Genomic DNA, 22853 nt, shown 5'->3' with positions numbered 1-22853 from the left:
GTTTTTTGTTCCAGAATTTTTAATTGAATTTAAGTTTCACCATTTGTCAAGTTGGGATTCGCATCAGTGGTCTCAGACAGTTAACCTGGGGTTCAGCATTGCTAGCCCAGTGACATTATCATTACACTGTCGCCTGATAACTACGAGAAGGCTGAATTATTGGAGAAAATTTGGAGTGTATGCGATCTCAGAAGACCAAACAATGCAAACTTCAGTGTCAAGGGCTTATTAGACCATAAAAGAAAGTCATAGTGTAAAATTGTCTGGTAATATGTACAGTGAGATAGCAAGGCCATAGTTTTCCAAAATGGTAGTCAGGTTATGAACATTCATTCATCATGGTTAATTGGGACTGATTACAAAGATTCAGAATCGGAACAATTAGAGGGCAATAAGATATTCCATGTCTCTCATTTATGCGTTTGACAGTTATGGTGAAGCATACAATGGATCTGAGCATGGTGGCGACAAGAACACTTACTCTTGGGTCCAGGCTATACCTGTATTATCCAAAGGACAGCATACAGGGAAGAGATATGTGACTATTCTAAGAACAGGGAAAGCTACTGGAATAGTCAGATATTGACCGCATCACTCGAGAAGAAGTAAGATCAGTGGAATGGCAATTTGGGGTGGAACAGTGGAAAAAAAAGCAATATGGCACTCTTAAAAGCTCCTTATAACTGGCATGTTTTGTGGCCTCCAATAAATTAATTGGAGAGACAAAAATAGATTTGAATAGTTGGAATTAATTTGGTGTCTATTTCTGAAGTGCCCGATAAAGTACCCATCACACAGTTGGATATGTGTGGGAAATGTACTCCCAAATAGATCTGATAAGGTTGAAGTGAGACTAGTGAATGAAATATTGGAAAGAGACTTGGAGGTCAAGATGTCAGAATTCCCATTTGTCCTGTTTTCTTCCTCTTTTTAAATAAAAATCCCACCCCCACCATAGCGGAATTTAAATCGTGAGTACTGTTGGGCGCACATTTGTGTGAATGCAGGTGGGTGGTACCTTTTATTTTTTGCAGGCAGAAAAGTTCCGAAGGGAAGTATTTTTGAGTACAGCATAGAAGGAATGCTGTTAAAATTAACTTAATGGACTAAGTGATGTATTGAGGTTATGTATTTCTTGATTAGATTTGGGTTGTTGAAAGGATGTGCTTCTGAAGGCAGAACCAACAGCATTCTACTGATACTGTAAAGGGAAAATATTTGGCATCATTGTGCATGACCAAGGTCTATTATGGGGCAATTTTATGGAGTTTGAGCAATTTGTAATAAATAAAGCTAAAGAGCAATTTAGCATGGCCAGTCAGGCTTTGGGGCATTTACATCTGTAGGCTTAGACGTTAATCAGAATAGGTCAAGAGTAAACTTGAATCAAAATCTTATCCAGAAAGTATTACTTGGATCCTGATAAAGTATGCTTGGTCATCACAGAATAGTGATCTTTCATCTAAAGAGGAGACAGAGCAGTTAAGAAGCTTGATTGAAAGTTGGCTCAGATAAGGCCAGACACCAGTTTGGGTGCTTTGGAATTAAGTACTTTGAGGAAGTAGCACAATTGAGGACATTTTACTGGAGAATAAAATATTTAAAAAAAAAAAATCTGTACTGTAAATTCCAGGCGGTCATGAAATTAGTTCTTTTTAGTGCCATTTCTTATGCAAGTGTTTTGGATGAGTTTTCAAATGCAGCTGATTGTATAATTTTCTTTACTTATAAAAGCATTAAAGTCTATAAGTAAGAAGAATTATGCATTCTGCAGTTACTTTAGTCGTCTTGAAGTTTCAGTGAGCTTGTGGCCAATGTAAGCTGGTTCTGCTTTTGGAGACAGTCTTCTACGTTGCATTTCAACCTTAACCAGATTGGGTGCCATGGCTTTTGAAACTTAAAAAAAGTTCTACTATTCATGTGATGTATTTCAAATTGTAATAGAGTCTGTTACAAAATTGTGAGAGCTCAGACTCTGTTACAATTTCAAAAAAAATTGTTGAGAGAAAGCCATCACTATTCAAATTTGCAGACTTTCTTGATATTGTTTCTGTATCAAGCAAATTAGCTTACAGTCATAGCTTTTGATGAAGGGGTTATTTGTGATAACTGGCTATTGGTGCACAAACTATAGGGACAAACCATTTTAATGGAAGAGTTTTTTTGCCCATTGTTAAACCTACCAAAGTGCCACTGAAACATCTAGGCAGTCTTCAGCGCTCTTACATAATGAGTTTTGGTAGATTACTTTTATCTCTGTGGCTTTCTTTCCAGATACTGTAGTTCAGTTGATGGCAAGCATGAAATTCTGTAGGCAAAATGGCCAAACTTGTTACCTGTTAATCCACGTCAGAGGTTTTAGAAACTTGGCCTGCCTTGTAAGTGAAGTGTCTTCTGTAGACATTTCAGAACAATTTTGAGTGTTTTAAAGCTGTTTTCTTTCAAAAACAAATGTCCCGATATTAAATTGGTTGGTGGACTTGGAAGATTAATTGTCCATAGTAAAATCTTGACATTTTGCTAGAGTAAAAGAGTTGTGTGAAAGAAAAGAAATTATTGCTTTACAAAAAGGAATGTTTGTTCAAAGAAACAATTTGAGGTCTATTTACAGTGTGATGTATGGAAATGGAAGTTTTTTTATTTTGTCTGATTTATTTTGAAATATTGTTTGTGTGATATGAAGTTTTAATTTGGAGAAGAGTGGAATCTGTGGATAGAGTATTTACTGTATTATAGGATTAATGGTGGAGGGCATTTGATTAAGTAATTTGAGAATATATAAAGAGAGACTTCTAGAAGTATGGAGAGGAGTTTCTGGCCTCTGCATGCTTCCTGGGTGTTGCGTTCATTTCTAATGCTGGTCTTTGTAAATAGTTCTGATATTAGATAAAATGTTATTACCTGGTTTCCTACTTCACTTCAGGATTAATTAAAATGAAAAGCAAATATTCAGTAACTGCTGATATAAAAGATCTGGATATTCTCAATTATTGGTCGGAATTATTCTCACTTGGCAGTGGTAGTGTCCCTGCATCTGAATGAAAGACACAAGTTCAAATTCTACTGCAAATATGAATAGGTTGGTTTAAAAATATCTATTTAATAAAAAATTGTGGAGTGGCCAGTAGATGATGGATGAGATTCAGTGCAGGAATGTGTGTGGTGTTGCATTTTGGTTGGTGCAAGTTGTTCAACCTCACTTGGAGTATTATTGTGTAAAATTGTGGGCGCCACATGACAGTAACGTCGTGAATGCCTTGGAGCACAGTGTGGAAGTGATTTACAAAAATGGTTCCAGGAGTGAGAGTCGTCAGTTATGAGAATAAATTGAAGAGGTTAGGACTGTTATCCTTGGACAGAAGAAGGCTGAAAGAAGCTTTTGATAAAGGTTTACAAAATCCTGAGCAGTTTGGATAGAGTCAATAGGGAGATGAATTCCCACTTGTAAAAGAAGGAAATATTGTGAGGACATAGACTTAGTGATATGCCAATGAATCAAGGGTGAGAATTTTTTTTCATACTTTTTTGTGAGGAGTGCAATGTCATGCCTGGAAATGCAGTGGGATAGGTTCAGTTGAGGCATTCAACAAGATATTGAATGAAAACGATGTGTGGGAATATGGGGAAAAGACACCCAGTTTGGGCACAATTGGAATGGCTGTTTTCTGCACAGTAACAATTTTGTGATTGTTACAAGAACTAAAAAAAAGTTTATTGTGCAACGTTTGATTTTGACAACTATTGTCTTGATGGTACTGATGTTTAATACCATCAATGGTTCGAGCTATTGAATTCCACGTTGTCAGTGAAATCAGCAAATTGTCATTTTTCTCAATTTGCTTGACACCTTAAGTTAACTTGGTCTGGGACTGGTGCATATAAACTATTAACATCCCAGCTAGTCGTTTTTTTTTGTCACGCTGATCAATCCAGGGATAGTGGGAACTGTAACTCCAAGTTCTTATTTCTGATTTGAACTGTGGTCAAGGGAAAGGACATGGTTTCCTCTGTGATCCAAAGGCAAGTGACATTTATTTGATATTCTCAAATAAAGACTGTTTGGAATGGGCAGTAAAGCAACTGGTAACTATGAAATGCAAATGGGAGAAAACTGGAGGAAAGACTACTCGGGTTTTCTTAAATATAAGATGTTTGTCATTGGTTCTTTTCTTCCTGATATTGAAGGATGCTGATGTTGAGAATAAAACTTCATTTCAGGCAGTGTGTTTTGACAGTAATTAGTTTGACACTGTGGAGGGGCAGTGATATGTTTATCTTTCTCACATAATTGGCCTTTCAAAATATGATTGCCAATTAGTTCTGTAATAGGGACTGTTTAAGAACTAATTTCAAATTGAAGTCCTATAGCTAGCAGACAAGGCTGTGTTTGTACCTGGATACAATTTGAATCTAGCTGTTAAGTGAATAAACAGTTCCCAACTTGTACTAATAGATTTCTCTGAGGAATGTATATCTTTGTTTTGGATGCATTATCTTTTGATGTATTCCTTTAAAGCACAACTCTTTGTCTTAGTGAGTTTTGAGAAGATTCGTAGCTCTCTTTGTCTGTAAATCTAAATTTGAGGGGCCAGAATTTGGGAGGAATAACCATCTCTACATTTTTGACATTTAGTATATATGAACCAATAAATGACAGTCAGCCTCAAGTCTAAAGTAAAAATTGCATTTAAAAATGAGTGTATAAAGCTCCATTTAAAGTGCCTTGATAATACACAGACTCCAGTCAATGTAACCTGATTATGTCACTCAACCTGTAAGTCGTTGGTGCAGTATACATGCAGTTTGTGATAATTTGTTAAAAATGCGATATTTCAAGTGTGGGTTACTTCTCAGATTCCTGGTAGTTTCTCTATGTACTAATGCTGGATGTCTTTGATTGTTAGTCATAGTGAGTATGGTTGTCCACCTAAAAAACGCAATGTCCTTGGTCAGAGGTTCGGTGGATCCTTGCGTGGTCTTGGATGATGTCATTCTCATTGAACCAGTTCTGATGACTTCTGGTCTTGGATGTAATGTATATGGTCAATTAGCGTGGAAATACGAATAATTCAAGTCTGAAAAGTAATATAGTTTGTAAGATCTGTACTGGATCTATTGGACAATATCTACTTTTTTTATTGTTAATTCCGTAGTAGTTTAAAGCAGTAATTAAAAATTCTATTTTTGCCAAAAGATGCAGTTACCTCAAATTGGAAATAGAAGGGGGTTAAATTGGATAGTGGGATGGACTTGCATTAAATGAGCATAAATTTAATCCAGCGCGAGCTCAATTCTGAACGGGGGAGCTGGTCGGCTGATATTGTGCTTGGTTTCATGGCCTGAAATATCGAATATGGGAAGTGAAATGTCTACTTGTAATAAGTATGTATGTTGATAGCAAAAAGCAGGTGATTGAGAGAATGGATAAAATCCAGATAATTTTACATGATTCCTTCTGATAGGGCCCTAGTCTTTCAGTTGTGTTCAACACCAAGGAACACTGCAAACCTACTGCCAAGAGTTCTGAGGAATTGACCCATGTTAAATTATTTTGTTTCTGCAGGCTGTTAGTCATTTTCCACAGATCCCTATGAGGGCGGTGGAAACTCAGGCAGACAGTACTTTAACTGTCTCTCCTACTTTAACATCAGTCTTCTGATGTGTGACATGTCATTACATTATACCCCTGAACTGGTAGATAGTAATTTTCCTCCTTAAATCATTGATTTGAGCAATGTGCAGTTCACTGTGGCATCTTTATGTGGGTGGTTGAGGCACATAATTATAAAACTACTGTGACTTCCAAAAATGAATTTCAATATCTTTGTACATTTAGATGTACATGTAAGAAGTAGGAGAGTAAAATAACATTGTTGCAGAAAATGCATATTCATGCTTGAACATCATTAATAGAAGAAAACTCTCATTGACATGGTGCATTTCCAACTTTTCTCACCTTTTAGTATGGCAGTGGAGTGTAGATCAACACTTGTACATGTGAGTCACGGAAACAGACCCTTCTGTCCACTTCCTCCATGCTGACCAGATATCCCAACCCAATGTAGTCCCAACTGTCAGCACCTGGTCCATATCGCTCCAAACCCTTCCTATTCATATCCCCATCCAGATCCTTTTTAAATGTTGAAATTGTACTAGAATCAGAGATGTACACCATGGAAACCCGTCCACGCTGACCAGACACCTCCAACCCAATCGAGTCCGACCCGCCAGCACTCGGTCCATATTCCCCCAAACCCTTCCTATTCATATGCCTTTAATTAGAGAAGTTTGGATTTTAATTGGGACAATTGGGACAAGTTTTTCCTGTAGTGGGGAATTAAAAATGTAAATCATTTTTCCACTTATTGCCAATAGGCATCAACCTTTGCAAATCTGGTGTAGTTTTGCAAGACCCATGATAAACCTTCCACTTGGTTCAACAGTTTGCCTAAACTCTACTTCTACCTGTCTCTCCATAGCAGTTGTTTGCGTGGCTTTACTAAATGAGATTAATAGTTATTGCTGAGTTTTATGCTGTGGAACTAGACTGGAATTGCTCAAATTCTTTTATGTAGGGCCACCTAGTTATCACAAGAAGTAAACCTGCTTGATCATGATTTGGGTTCAGGTTCTGGAGGACAGAGAATTGTGTGTCAGACAAACCCATGATCTCTTAATCCTGAATGTGCTTTTAGTTGATCAGATTCCTCAATTTCTAAATGTTTATCACTCCCTGTACTTGCATTCTCCAATTTTGATTGAAAACACCTTTTCTACAAAATTACACCACCACTTCCTCCTGTTTATATTGTCTCCAAGTAATTACCCTCTTGAAAATGATTTGCTTGTTTGTGTATTTTCCTCCATAATGGGCTGCAAAATTATACAACTTTTGGTGAACTTGTGTATTGTGTGATGTCCACCATTGACATGTCAAACATTTTGAGAAGAGAAAAGAATCCTGTTAATAGAAATGTGCGGTCTGCTGCCTGTACCTGTACACTACCAGCCAGAATAGGATGTATAAATTCAATGTGCAATCTTAATGTACAATCTTAATGTACAATGCTTGCACTCCTTAGATCATAAGAATTATGGGAGTAAGTCATGCAGTCTCTTGTGCTTGTCCTGCCATGCGATGAGGTCATGGCTGATCGTGGCCATACTCCCTTTTCTGTTTACTCTTGAATTTTTAAAGTTACACGTCTGAAGTGGTCAATTAAAATCACTATGATCATGTATCCTCTATTTTTGTAGCCAATACCATAGAGCCCTGGGATAGGAGCTATCAGGTCCAAGGGATTCATCGGCCTTTCATCCCATGTGTTTTCCTAGTATGTGTTCTCTCGTAGCAATTGTTTTAGCTTCTTTCTATACCTTTTATCATTTTGATTTTTGAACTGTTCATGAGTTTGTGTCTTCTACTGTGAAGACAGATACAAATTACTTAGAGTTACTGGCCAGGCTAGCATTTATTACCCATCTCTGACTGTCAAGAGGTCAGTTAAGTGGGTTTGGAGTCACTTTTAAGATATGGGCCTGGACAGCAGCTTCCTTCCCTAAAGGACATTAGTGAACCAGATGGGTCTTTCCTGACAATCAATACTAGTTTCATGGTCATCATTAGACTTCCATTTCCAGATATTTATTGAATTCAAATTCCACTATCTGCCATGGCAGGATTCAAACCCAGACCCCCCAGACATTACCAGAGTCTCTGGATTCATGGTCTAGTGATGATACAACTAGGCCATCGGACTCTAAGCTTGTACATCTTCTCATTATCATACAGAAATTATTCCATCGATATAACTTTATTTTGCTCTTTGTCTCCTTTCATCTCTTCCATATATGTGGTTTCTTCATATTTCACAAGATGACTTGGCTGGATGATGTATCCATTCAAAAATCCATTCAATGACAGAATAATCTGTTTGAAATTTAATCTGCTTGAGCTACTGGGTTACAAGTGTTGACTTTTTCATTTTCCTTTTCCTTCTACTTTAGTGCATTATCAGAATTGGTCTGGTTTCGGGGACCTAGTGAGAAGCCTCTGTAAATGTTGTTCAGTTCGTCATCTAGAGATACAGAAGAGGAGATGCTATAAAATTGCAACAGTATTTTTACACTCTTCTTTCTTATTTGGAGGGGAAGTAACTCAGTAATATTCTGACTCATCTGAATTGAATTCTTCTAGCATTTTATTTTATCCAGGTGGCATTTCTGTAGTTTGCTGTACCCTAACAGGTACTTGATGTTTTGGGCCCTGTTGTATTAAATGGAAGACAATTATTCTTTCAAATATCTCAATGCATTTTGTCCTCTGTCATCAATGTAAAAGAGCTGTTAAGTCACCTAAATAAAACTACAGAAGAACCTTGATTAACCGGCGTTCGATTATTCTGAATATCTGATTATCCGGCAAGATCACAAGGTCCCGATGCTCGACTAAACTGTTATACAAGATTCAATTTTACAGAATTCGATTAACCAAACAAAATACTGCCTGTCTGTGACCTTCAGATAATTGAGGTTCCTTTGTACTTCCAATTTTCCAAATGCATGGATAAGAGATGCTAACCTATTAGAGCACATTGGAAGAGATTTCCTACTGGCCTGACAGCTGAATTTGGTAGCTATGACCTTACATTAAATTATGTGATATAACTAAGGCTATCTTTTTCTTCGGATACCCAACTTGTACCTGAGAGATAATTGGAATGCCATTTATCTTTGAATGCTGCTTGTGTCATGTTGTAAATTACAGTCTAAACTGGGTGAGTCACCTAATTGGGATTTGACTGGAAGGTTTTGGAGCTCATTACTTTTATCGTGGATGCAGTAGGTTTTCTAACTTCTCCTTTTGGAACTAATGTACTGAATGCTTGATTTCAGTTACAACTGTTTTGAAAAACATCTGTGCCATAATCAAATGTGTGTGTAATAGTTGATCCAAGACCACAAAACGGACTGTATTGCTTTGATCCATATTTCATAGTGTACCAGTAGCAGCAAAAATATGACCAATTCCTGTTATAATTGTGAACTAAAAACTGAGTTTTATGGTTTGGACATCATAAATTACCACAAAGGTAAATCAGGAAAGCTGAATTAGTGATCAGAAAGATACACAGGTCATTCTGTTACAACGCATGTTTTTCATTAGCGTGAATTTGCTGTAACATGATTGACAAATTCGGGACACTGTTCCTACAGAGCAAACTTTTAAAATGTGTGTTGGCTGTAATGTGACACTTTAAGTGCTGTTTCTAAAGCGCGATTTTTCTATAACGTGGGGTTGCAAATGAATGCAACTACTGTATTGTAGAAGAACTGACGAAGGAAAAATAAAACATTTGAATTGAATTCTCGTGATAATTGGAGTGATAACCTTCAAGATGAATGGTGTCTTAACTTTTGAATTTATTTGCAGTGGCTTACTAACTTGGAGAACGCCACTGAGTACAGCGGACTTTTTTGTTTGCATTTGTATCTTATTTTCAGATGTATTCACTTGCACAGTGTAGGTATCATTGTAAAGAATGAAATCCCTAGTGCTTAGTGGAGACCTGTTAGGAATTGATCAAGAGCAGGCTGAGCATGACTGCTTTCTTCCAGCTCTTCACGTGTACTAGGAAAGGGTGGTGGGGCAAATAACCTTCTCTATAATTTTCTCCATAGGTGTCCATGGTGATATGTTTGATTTTTGTTTTTAAAAAAACAAATTCATGCAATTTAGGCATTGTAGGTTGAGGATGTAAGTTTGCTCGCTGAGCTGGAAGGTTCATTTTCAGATCTTTTGTCACCATACTAAGTGTTAATGACCTGCTTTCTGAGTAATCAAGACTACTCGGACCTCTTGGCATCATGGTATCCCACAAACCCACCAACACACTAAAATAGCAGCTAATCAACATGAAAGACCCCATACAACAAACAAAACTAATGTCATTTACAAAATACCTTGCAAGAATTCTTAACAAACACTACATTGGACAGAAAACAAGCCACCAGGATACATGAACATCATCTAGCCACAAGAAGACATGACCCACTGTCACTAGTATCCTTTCATGCAAATGAGGAAGGATACCAATTCGACTGGGACACCGCATCCATCCCAGGGCAAGTGAAACACAGACACCATGAGAATTCCTACAAGCATGTAATGGCATTCCAAACAGAACTGTATCAACCAACACATCGACTTGGATCTCATTTACCATGCCCTGAGAAAAAGAACAGGAACTGACATCACCACAGGAAATGATATTACCAACCCAAGGAAACTTAAACTCATAAGCAGAAAGCGGGTCACTAACACCACTGATTCATCGGAGGCTCACTGATGATGTTACCCAGTATAGTGGCAGTATCTGTAAATGAACTTTCCAGCTCAGCGAGCAAACTCACATCCAGAACCTCAACCTGAGCTACAAATCTCAAAACTTGCTAATTGCAGGTTGGGCTCAGAGGTCTGTTGCACTGCTGTGGGTTTGGAGTCGCATGTGGGCCAGACTGGATAAGATTAGATTAGATTTAGATTAGATTACATTACAGTTGGGTCCTTCGGCCCAACAAATCCACACCGCCCCGCCGAAGCGCAACCCACCCATACCCCTACATTTACCCCTTACCTAACACTATGGGCAATTTAGCATGGCCAATTCACCTGACCTGCACATCTTTGGATGGTGGGAGGAAACCGGAGTACCCGGAGGAAACTCACGCAGACACTGGGAGAACGTGCAAACTCCAGAAAGTCAGTCGCCTGAGGCGGGAATTGAACCCGGGTCCCAGGCGCTGTGAGGCAGCTGTGCTAACCACTGTGCCACCATGCCGCCCACCATAAGGATGGTAGATTTCATTCCCTGGCACACATTAATGTATCAAATGGGTTTTTATGACCATTGACAATTGTTGCTGTTAGATCAGCTTTTTAAACTTGAGATTGTTGTCAAATTCAAATTACTATCTGTCATCATGGAAGTTGAACCCATAACAGTAGCTTGAGGTTCTGGATTACTAGCAAGTAGCATTACCAATACACCATTCACTCCTCTAAATGTGATGTCAGCAACTGTGCTAAGATTTGCAAGTTTAATAGCGCAGTGCTAAATGTTTCATTGCTGAGATCTTTCAACTAGCATGCAGTGATTCTGTTGGTACTAATAAACCATGTCTGCTCCCACACATCTGTCAGCAAAGATGGCAACAATGTGATTCTTGGATCTCTTCTATCTCCTAGGTGCTTTCAGGTAGTGCGATCATTGTTCGTGGTCAGCCACGAGGAGGACCCCCACCTGAACGGCAAATTAACCTTAGCAATATCCGTTCAGGTGCCTTAGCACGACGTGTTGCTCCAAATCAGCCTGAAGCCAAGGAAATCCCTGATGAGGTAAAATCTTGTTTCTAATGTTATGTTTGGGATGTCGTTTACATTTTGGCATTACTTCATCAAAAAGCATAATGTATTAACATAATTATGTTTGTTCTGATTTAACCAAACATGGCCAGGAAGGTGCTGTACAAATTTTGGTTGACAATGGTAAATGAGAAGGTAGATTATTTCTGACCCATTTAAAGGGTGTGTGCACATGCAATGTTTTCCACAGCTGGAATATCAGTCTGATGTATTTGGCTGTTTACAGGTGGGAGATAGTTGTCATCAATTCATAAATAAAATCTCAGATGTACAGTAAATGTGTTGATCAGAAGCATTGTGCTTTAGCTGAGTGCTTTTAGTTTAAATTTTGTATGGAAATAATGAAAAGTTTCACAGTTGGGGTAAATTTGGGAATTTGTGACATTGTTACGAAGTGTTTATTTGGCCATATATGTTTAAAGGCTTCCAAGTGTGGAGAGTACTGGAAAAACTGAATATGGAGCCTGAAATATAGATGTAGAAAATGTCTTGAGCTGTATTTTATCACAACAATCTGTAGAAACTGATAAGAATAATAGCATTTAAGGTTTTAAATGAAACTTGCTGTGACAGCTAAAAATATAAAATATTCATGGCTTTGTACTTGAATGACATTCAGTTTGGTGTTCCGCAAGTGCATTGATGTTATCTTAACTTATTTGTGATGTGGAAGAGCTGGTATTGGACTCGGGTGGACAAAGTTTAAAAATCACACAACACCAGGTTATAGTCCAACAGGTTTATTTGGAAGCACTAGCTTTTAGAGTGCTGCTTCTTCATCAGGTAGCTGATGAAGGAGCAGTGCTTCAAAAGCTAGTGCTTCCAAGTAAACCTGTTGGACTATAACCTGGTGTTGTGTGATTGTTAATTTATTTGAAGACAGATAAAGTGAGATGCTGGTCTTGGTCTTGTGTGTTTTTAAAAAAAAAATCACTTGCTGAGGTATCCAATTTTGGGAGTGAGTTTGGAGTTATCTTGAAAAGCAAATGGAGGTTTGAGCTGGATGGATGGAAGGAAGAAGGGAAAGAGTGGTAACACTGGAGAGATGGAGGCCAGGGTTGGGATTTGAGGGGCGGAATTAGGAAGGAGATGTGTGAAGGTAGGGAAGGAAGAGTGGGTCACAGGAGACTAATGCTCTTTTGTAAACATACAGGAAGTAAAGTATGATGATTAGAAATGATTATGCCAGTTGTATTTTAATTTTAATCGAAGCAACTGTCTGGAAATGTCATTAAACATTTTGAGGTGTTTTGTTGATAATTATTTTCCTAAGATTATTGTGGACAGGACTAAACCCCCTCAAAATATATGAAGATAGCTTAGCTTAGACCCTAACGTTTTCTTACTTTAATGCTGTAAGTGCAGTTCATTGTATTCCAGGTGCAATTTGATTGGCTAAACTACTTTAAACAAAACACACTTGTATTTTGACTGCAGTTCAAATACAGACACAATAAAAGTAAAAGAATTGGCTTAACTGTGACTTTATCAATGTTTAACAAAATAATGTATATAATAACTACTGATTAACTGTTCCAGTATAGTAAAATCCCATAATTGCATCCTTGGCAAAGGCAAATTCAGTAAAATAGATTGTCTCGCATGCAATTCAAGCAACAGGAAAAGAACCCGAGCTTTTATCTGTTAAAAAAAAATACTGGAATAAAAATTTCAATATCCAGCTTCAAGATCCCAGCAACTGCAAAAAGCTAAAACTAAAAATCCAGGTTCTGTGGGAACTTGACCCCACCAATTAAAACAGCTTCTATTGTTCCAACATTTTAAAAAACAACCAAGGCGTCTCAAGCTGTTTACTTTATTGACTTTGAGCAGACTGCTTGGTATCTTTGTCTCAACCTTTCATGTTGGGACAAAATACACCTCTTAAAGCCATAATATTGTCACTAGATAATTTTGTTTTGCTCTGAGCTTATTACATTTGTAGTCATGACTGATACTGTGCTCATATTGTGAGTGGGCCACAGATTTGTTATATTAATTAGAGCCTTACAGCCTCAAAACAGAGCATCCACAAGACATTGTCATCCGTTAGCAGCAGGATTGGATTCAACCACAATCTGTAACCTTGTGGCTTCATTACCATATTGTTTTGTTTTGGTCATCTCTTATTGATTTTAAAAACTTTACTTAACTTCTGTCTTGACATAAATGCAAAATTAGTTTTTTGCTTTCAATTTCAATCTTGGTTGGCCATTTGTTCCCTTCCTGGAATCCTCCTTGCTAGACTATATCATGAACTGTATTCGTGAACGTATGCTACTGTTCTTCAACTGCCTTTTTTGCTAAACTTACATTCTTGAATGCTAAATTCTCCAATGTTGTGTCATAGTTTCCTAGGGGATCTTTTACACTGAGATCATTTATGAAGCTTGCCTATTAATGGGTTTAAAAATAGCCTGATCCCTGTTTGGATCCACGACTTATTATTCCAGAAAACTGTCTCAATTATGTTCAAGGAAATAGAGAAAAGAATCCATTCCCCTATTATGTTATCCAGTGTCACCTGAGGTGTTCCTTTTTCCTCCCTCCACTTAGGTAGCTTTTTGTACCTTGGTGGCTTTTTCAGTTTGTTCACTCCTTCCTGCAGTCCCCACTCATGTCCACACAGCTTGCATGAACCTCATAACCATTGGGCCCAGGCTTCTTGAAGGTTAGCCCTGCCAAGGCCATAACTGCCTCACCCCAGATCCCTGATCACAGACCACATTTGTATCTGAGTAACCTAGTCCGAGGGGAGTGACTGTCCTGAATCAGGTAATCGTCCCCCTCCCTGATGTGGCATGATGCCTGCAGCTTGGACTTCTGTTCCTTACCTCAGTTCTGAAGTTGCTGGAGTAGCAAACATTTAGTACAGATGTGTTTACCTTCGTTAGCTTGATATACAGGAGCTCCCACATGCTACTGCAGCAACACATCACCCATCCTACCATCACGATTGCATTTAACTTAGTTAATCAATTACTCTAGAATCACTCCTCTTTACATTTTATTGTAATTTTATAGTTTTAAAAACAGCTGAAATTAATCTTTCACATTAAAGCAAAGAACTTTAGATAGGAAGCAAAAATAGAAATTGTTAGTGAAACTCAGGTCTGGTAGCATCTGTGGGAAGAAAGCAGAATTAATGGAGTCACTAGACTCAACGTTAGCTCTGCTTTCTTTATATAGATGCGGTTAGATCTGCTGAGTATCAATCTCCATACTTGACAAGCCAGTTTTAAGAAAATATAGAAGGAAGAGATGAGAGACCTAAATGCAAACAGGAGACATAATCTTTGCTTGAAAGATTAGGGATATTTACCAATCCTGCTCATCAGTGCGGTGCTTTTTCTGCTCCCGTTGTGATTAGATTTGTGATGTGACTCTATTGCTCTCACTGCAGGCTCTTGATCCACACCTTTTTTTTTATCCTCTGCTGCTTACCTTGACCTCTGGAGACTTATTTAGTTCATTAAACTTTATTACAAATACTTCACTCCTGCTTTGCATGGCATTCTCCCTTTGAACCAAATTATCTTACGCACTCACTTGATCTTTGCCTCAATCAGGCAAAGTCTGTACTTGCACTGTCCTAATTAACTGTATGAATGTTGGTTTTGCCATGAATTGATTTTCTCACGAATGGTTCTGATGCATGCAAAATAAAAAGCTATGGGCAAATGATTTTGAGCAATCCAAGTTTGTACTACCAGATTATTATTGATATTTGTTGTTAAGGTTATTATAGAATTTAATTGCTCAATATAGTGGTATTGATTAAATGCAGCAAATAGTTGAATTGGTTTGTTACGTTTTGGGCAATGTTATAGAATAGTTGTTTGGCTTTTTCATCTTGTGATTGAGATTTTCCTTTGGGGGGCTGTATTATCATCTGAAGCCACATCAATGACTTTTGAGGTATTTTGCATTGATGTGCTTTCTTATTCCTTTTGGAAGTTTTTTGCTGACAGCTAAATGCAATACAGGAGAGGTAGTAAAGTGTTAAAGCCTTTTTTTGTAAATGTATGCGCACACTCGTGGGACGATCAATGCTCTTAATTGAGAAAGAAGATTGAAATATACATCAACTGAACTTATGTTTGGATCTTAGATTTAAACCTGCTACTTTCTAATGCAAATGAGCGAGACTGATGCTGATAATTGACTGTTGTTGTCTTCCAAGTTCAGAGAACGCTGTCTTCCCTTTAATGAACAAATGCTGTTTGCTGTGAGAATTACTGGTCAGAGTTTGCCATGTAGATTTTGCTCAATGCCCACTTTATAGAAACCATAAACATTGATCTAACATGTCTGTCTGATTTAATTTCAGCAATTTTAATTGAATTATTGTTCCCCTTTCCCTTTTAATGTCAATTACATCTGTTAATGTTGTTCATTTAGCTTCATTGTTCTAAAACAGAAAATGCTGAGGAAACTCAGTAGGTCTGGCAGCATATATGAAGAGAAAGAGAGATAACCTTTCAATTCTGGTATGTCTGTTCGGTTCTGAAGAAGAGTCGTATCAAACTCAAAATGCTAATTCTGCTTCTCTGTCCACAAATACTGCCAGTTCTGAGTTTCTCTAGCATTTTCTGTTGCAGATTTCCAGCATTTGTGGTACTTTGGTTTTGCAACTTCATTGTTCCACAAATTTGTTATACACTTACTTACTTCTCTTTGCAGCCTTGGGCTTGGCCAGCACGAGAGTTTCTCAGGAAGAAACTGATTGGAAAGGAGGTGTGTTTCACTGTGGAGTACAAGACTCCCCAGGGTCGTGAATATGGAATGGTTTACCTGGGCAGAGGTTAGTGAACTATTCTTTATTCAAGCTCTGATCTTGACTAAAGAACATCAAGTCTCTGCCTCTGTCATAATGTTTTGGAGAAGAGAAGATCATTACTTGGGGAATTTATCCTCAATCCTTGGGTGTGTGTGACCTTTATGATCTAGTTGCTTTTAGTACTGGACAGGGCAGACCCCTGATTGAAACCTGGCTTTCTCAACTCCAACTTTAAGTTTGGATGTTTGTTACTGAATACGTTCACAAGAATTTCCGGCAATGTTTACCCTACTTTCTCTTGCTGCTGCATGGAAATCCAAGGTCTCGGTGCTGTGGCAGCCTCCAGAAATGAAAGCTTTGCAGCTGCATGCTAATGTTATATGGGGAGCCTCCCAGATACTGTACAGCTGAATGTTGGTCTGCACGTGTGCATTTACGCAAGATAAAACACAGATTAAGGAAGATGTGAACGACAGTAAGTTAGTCAAACAGATTGAAAGGTTTTAATGATCAACACCAGACAAAGATTCAAGCTTATGCTATTCCTTAAACTCCAACAATACATTTGCAAATATACAAACCCAGCTAAGACATGGACAGCATAGATGAGTTGGACCGAAGGGTCTGTTTCTGTGCTGTATAACTCTTTGGCCCTATTTGCACCTGGTTTCTTTCCACCATGTTTCTACACATTCACTCACTATTTGATTTTTCGTCACCTCAAACTGCAAGCAAAACTAACTATTCCTTTAACTTTTAGAATAAACACAACCGAGTCTAATATTTTTGTAGAATTGCTTACCAAGGAATTTATGACTTTAGCCTTCATGCTTTGACATGTATGCTAACTCCCTTCTGAATTTTTGTGTGTCCCTGGACTCGTAATTAGGTAACAGCACAGTTGTTTTCTTAACTTACCTTTTTTCCCTCATTTAACTATTAGCCCCCATCTGTTCACTTCAAGGCTTGTGAAACCTCACTAAAATGCATGCAAACCAACAGGCCTCCAGACTTCTCATACCAAAAAATCTCAAAAATAAATTTAAAACCAGTCTCCCTCTTTATAACGCCCAGTACAAAAAAGAAATTAAACCTATGAGTTTAATTGCTCTTCATGCCAGTATAAATGGCACTTCCTTTTCGCTGTTGTACGGAAGTAATGTCATATCTAAAAATTTGATTTCCTTTGCTATGAAAATAAAACATTGATCTTTGTCTCTGTGTCAAGAGTTCAGGTAATTCTGATAAGTAACTTTTTCAGTAACCTTATTGTCTATCAGATTTTAACTATAATTTACATTTCTTGTCTTCAGATTCTGAGTATCCTCAATAGCTAGGAGCACTTACAATAATTCTTTGATAACCATCTGCCATGCCAGTAATGGGGGTGAGGCAGGGAGGGCGAGGTGGGGGTACAATGGTTTGGTGTTACTATTGCTAGACTGTTAATCCAGAGATTCAGGAATTATCCTGGGGACCTGGGTTTGAATCTCACCATGACAGTTGGAATTTGAATTCAATTAAAATGAAATCTGGAATTAAGAGTTTAATAATCATGAAGCCATTGTCGATTGTCAGAAAAACTCTTCTAGCTCACATTTCCTTCCCTGAAGAAAATTAGTCATTCTCACCTTGTCTGGCCTTCATGTGATTCCAGATACACAGCAATGTCGTTGTCTCAACTGTGTTCTGCAGTTGGTGGTAAAAATGCTGGCCAGCCAGCAACAACCGCATCCCACAAATGAATGAAATAAATGTAAAGAATAAGTTTTTAGTTTTTTTTTTAAGAATGAGACATGATTCGGATTCAAAAGGATAGTCATTCTTGTTATCACCATTGCAGACCATCCTTTGTCCTCGTCTTACCCACCTCTTGCTCAGAAACTATTGCACCTCTTAACCTTTCCCAAATCTGAATAAAGGCCATTGACCTGAAATGTTAACTGTTTCTCCATAGATGCTGCATTATTTGCTAAATGTTGCCATAATTTTCTGTTTATGTTTCAAATGCTTCTTGCACAGTTGCTACATTCTGCTTTAACTGGTCACTCACTGACATTTGTTCTGAGCTGCTGTTTTAGCTTTTTCCTTTGTGGAATCCATATTTACCTGGAAATATGCTTATTTTTCACTTACCCAACCATTAAATTAAATCATGAATCCAATTGTTTAAAAACTATGTTTTTGCCTTCTCTAGTAGGCTGGAAATTTGGTTGCGAAAACATCCTGACTTGAGTTATGCTGTAATTAATAGTCAACATTTGGCACCTTGTTTTGGAGCTTCATATTTTGTATTTCCCTTTTTGATACAGTTTACACTATTATATATCAAAGTTAACATCCCAGGCTAAACAATTCCACAATCAATAGAACTGATCTAAACTGTGCAGTCCTGTGACATTCAGACATGAATGGTGATGTGCACTTAAACAAATTGGAGGAGGAGATTCCACTAATATTCCCTTCCTCACTGAAGGGGTTCAACACATCATTGCAAAAGACAAGCTGAAGCACTTGCATTCATCTTCAACCAGTGGATAACCCATCTCTGCATCCTTGTGAGATGCCAGTCATCATCCAAGTTGATTCACTCCATGTGACAAAGAAACATCTGCAGGCAGTGGATACTGCAAAGGCTATAGCTCTTGACCACATTTTGACAATAGTCTTCATGACTTGTGCTCCAAGATGATCACCTGGTAATTTACCTGGCATGTGGAAAATTGCCTAGTTATGCCCCATTCACAAAGCAGGACAAGTTCATACCAGCCAATGGCCACCCTATCAGCCTACAGTAAACTCTACAATTTATCATCAGCAAAGAGTGGAAGGGGCTGCTACCGAGCTTCACCTACCTGAGCAAAAAGCTGCTTGCTAAAGCTGTGTTTGAGTTCCACCAACAAAACTCTGCTCCTGTTCTCATTCAAGTCTTGGTTTGATCACAAACAAAAGAGCTGAGCTCCAGAAGTGAATTGATAGTGACTGCTGTTCAGATCATGAGTGCCAAGAAATAACCAAACCCCACAAGTGCCAAGTGATGTCATAAGCATTGTTCCCTCTCAGCTCCTCTGATGTTCTGTGCTCAGTGACTAGCATTGGTATGCCAATCACGTAATTAACTTCTAGTTCCTTCAGTCACCATACCTCCATGGGCATTGGAGGGCTGCACTGCTGGTAAGAAGATTAAGGGCTCATTGGTCACAAAAGATTCAAATTGCTTTTCCATGATATTCTGCGCCGTTACCATGCTGAATCTTCCACTAGTAATATTCTAGTGGTTACCATTCACCAGAAGCTGAACTGGATCAACCATTTAAATGCTCTACGGCAAGAACAGATCAGAGGTTAGGAATTAATTGTGCGGCAATTAACTTGTGTCTTGTAGATGGTGGACAAATATTGGGGAGACAAGGAGTATTATGTAATTTATGCACTTGCTTGAATGAGTGCAGCTCCAACAACACTCGTGAAGTTCGACAACATCCAGGGGAAAGCAGCCTGTGATATTGGCATTCCATCCACTGCCTTTGACATTTATTCCCTTCACCACAGTGGCAGCATTATGTACCATTTACAAGATGCACTCCTTCTAAGCTCAATAGCTTTATTGTTTAGAAAGAAAAGAGTGGCAGGTATATCAGACCACACTACTTGCAAGTTCGCCTCCAGACCACATGCCATCCTCATTGGAACTGTGGCAATGTTCCTTCATCAAATCAAAAGCTTCAAACTCAACAGCATAGTAGGTGCAGTTCAAGAACTCAGCTCACCACAACCTTTTACAGGATAACTGGAGATGAGCAATAATTGTTGCCCAGCCAGTGATGTCCCTATCCCATGAATGAACAAGTAAAAAGGGTATCACTGGAGCCTAAAAGATTAATGCATTGATGCTTTGTTCAACCTGATATTTCTGTTGAAACTGCAATATAGTTTATTTAAAAATAAACCTGTGCCATTTAAAGAAATAAGTTCCTATTTCAGATGACATAAAAAAATTATGGTCTATTTTACTTGAGTTGCTATAATAATATTGTTACCCCAAAGCAAAGGCTAGATGCTGAAAGTTTTCTCCTCAGTGTAGTAATTTGTCTGAGGAGCAGCTTTGCAGCTCCATGCTGAGTGACCTACTCTTAGTCCTATTTTCCTAAAACAAACCGTACATGGTACAAAAGTTTCCTTGTAGCAATCATAGTCATACAGCATAGAAACAGAGCCTTTGGTCCATTCAATTCATGCCGAGCATGTTCCCAAACTAAACTAGTCACGCCTGCCTGCACTTGGCCCATTGGCATCCAAACCTTTCCTATCCAAGTAGCTTTTAAATTGTGTAACTGTACTTGCATTCACCACTTTCTCTGGCAGTTCGTTTCAAGCACAAACCCAAAAAAAAATGTTGCCCCTCATGTCCTTTTTAAATCTTCCTTCTCTCACCTTAAAAGTATGCCCCCTAAGTTTGAATTGCCTCACCCTAGGGGGAAAAAACCCTGGTCATTCACCTTAACTATGCCCCTCTTGAGTTTATAAATCTCCAATTAAATCACCTGTGGATCTCCTACCCTCCAGTGAAAAAAAGCTGCAGTCTTTCCAATCTGTTTTTATATCTCACACCTTCCATTTCTGGCAACGTATTGGTAAATCTTTTCTGAACCTTCTCCAATTTAAGAATGCCCTTCCTGTAAGGGGGATGACTATACTGCACATAGTACTCCAGAAAAGGCCTCACCAATGTCCAGTACAGCCTCAACATGGCGCCCCAGCTCCTATACTCAAGAGGACTGAGCATTGAAGGCAAGCATGCTAAGTGCATTCTTAATCTCTAATCAACCTCTGAATCTGATTAAGACAGAGACAGAATTATATATAAAAAGGCAGGTTTAAAAAAAATGAACTGCTGGAAACATGCTAATATGGTACTATTACAGACATTAAATTCAATATTTCTGGTGTGGATCTTTCTGTTTGAGACTGAGGATCTCATTGAGCACAATTTTTGTTTTAAAAATAGAAAAAATTGGAGAGCAGACACCATGCTAGTTTTCATGCACTCCAAGCATATGCGCAATGGCCAGGGAAATCCTTTGTTCCTAGTTTAAATGTCTGCCTTCTGTCCCAGGTTCCAATTTACCTGGACAGTGTGTCTTGGCTTTTGTCAACTCCACTTACCCATTGAGCATACATCACAATTTTTCTGGTTTTGTTGCTGATTTAATGCACTATAATTTTCTTGCCTTTTCTCCAGATGGAAAACTGCGTGGCTTTTAAAGTTTTGATATTTGGTGTTCACTGAGTTTCAGTTTTGTGGTATAGTGTGTGGTTGGAATTCTTGACTTATCTCATTTACTGTTTCTAGTTTCAAGGTGTCTGCTATACTTGAGTTTATTATGCGGATCAGTTGTTAGATGTAGCTTTGTTGCTTCATTGATAGATTCCAGATACAAAAGTTTTAAAATTTATTACTATGGCACTTGATACAAAAGTAGATTTGTTTTATAAGTCTGTTTACTTGGAATAACAGCATAAACAATCGTTGGCCATTTGGCACATAATCAGTTCTTCCCACACACCCATCTTAATCGATGTATTGTAACCTTTAACTCAAGCAACCCAATCTAGAAATTTCTGATTGTATTAACTGCTTCATCTCATTTCTGATTGAATCTTCATGCAAGACTGTTACTTGGTTTCTCGATTACTGTTTTGTGTTTTCTGAATCACTGGGCTATAACTCATCCTCTAATGTAATTCTTCTGGTAATTCAGATACAACTGGGGAGAACATTGCAGAATCATTGCTAGCTGAGGGACTGGTTTCAGTTCGTCGGGAAGGGATTCGAGGAACAAAGTAAGTGTTTTTTTTTTAAAAGAAATTTTGAATTGGAAGGAATTGAAAATATCTTCTGTAATTTTCTTCTCCTCCATAATTTATAGCGACCTTCAAATGTGCTAACTTACCAGGGACAAGATTAAAACAAAACAATGATATGATGACCATTGGCTTGAAATGCCAACCTAGCCCCTCAGTTTAGCTTTTGTCCTTTCTCCAAATATGTTTTGTTTTTGGGTTGATGAACGTCATGCTGAATATGGTTGCATTGGAAATTCTAGGTGTTGAGTTGTGGAGAAGATAAAATGTGTTGACACTGCTGTAACAGTGATCCCCCTATCATTACCACTGCATCCCAGTTCACGCCAGGTTCATTTTTTTCTGGCTGCAACCTATGGGATCTAACAGCATTAATATCCCTTGATCTCTGAGACTGACCAAGTTGGAACCCCTTGTAAATTAAAGCTTGCTGAGATCTCTTTTAAATTTGAATGGAAACAATAGAGTATACATATATTTATGTTGGTAATTCTATTTTGCTGCCTTTTGACTCTGAGGGGATCATTTGAGGGGACCATTAGATTTCAAAATCAGATTGATGGAAGAACTCCTGGTTAGCTCTCATTTGCTAATTCTGTCTGTAATAATCTGCAACACCCTATCACTGATCTGCAACTTTGTTGCTGAGAGTATTGATATGATCTCAAATATTTGACAGTGTGTAGCTTGTCTCATGTGATGATGACTTTCCCTGTTCCTGTAGGAATATGTCATCTCTAATGATTTTGCTGAAATTGGAAACCTCACTATACAGGAAATTGA

General features: G+C 38.1%; 1 protein-coding gene across 2 annotated transcripts in view; it reads left to right on the top strand.

Moving 5' to 3' along the window:
* snd1 (staphylococcal nuclease and tudor domain containing 1) overlaps positions 1 to 22853 on the top strand; it is an 854179-nt gene that overhangs the window by 9060 nt on the left and 822266 nt on the right. For both annotated transcript variants that reach the window (XM_043713955.1, XM_043713956.1), the window contains exons 2-4: positions 11249 to 11398; positions 16109 to 16229; positions 21968 to 22049. In XM_043713955.1, the coding sequence (XP_043569890.1) occupies positions 11249 to 11398; positions 16109 to 16229; positions 21968 to 22049 (353 nt within the window). The remainder of the gene's footprint in view (positions 1 to 11248; positions 11399 to 16108; positions 16230 to 21967; positions 22050 to 22853) is intronic.

Source organism: Chiloscyllium plagiosum, chromosome 23 (assembly GCF_004010195.1).
Source record: "Chiloscyllium plagiosum isolate BGI_BamShark_2017 chromosome 23, ASM401019v2, whole genome shotgun sequence".
Classification (NCBI taxonomy): Eukaryota; Metazoa; Chordata; class Chondrichthyes; order Orectolobiformes; family Hemiscylliidae; genus Chiloscyllium; species Chiloscyllium plagiosum.
This window is presented reverse-complemented; position numbering and strand designations above follow the sequence as displayed.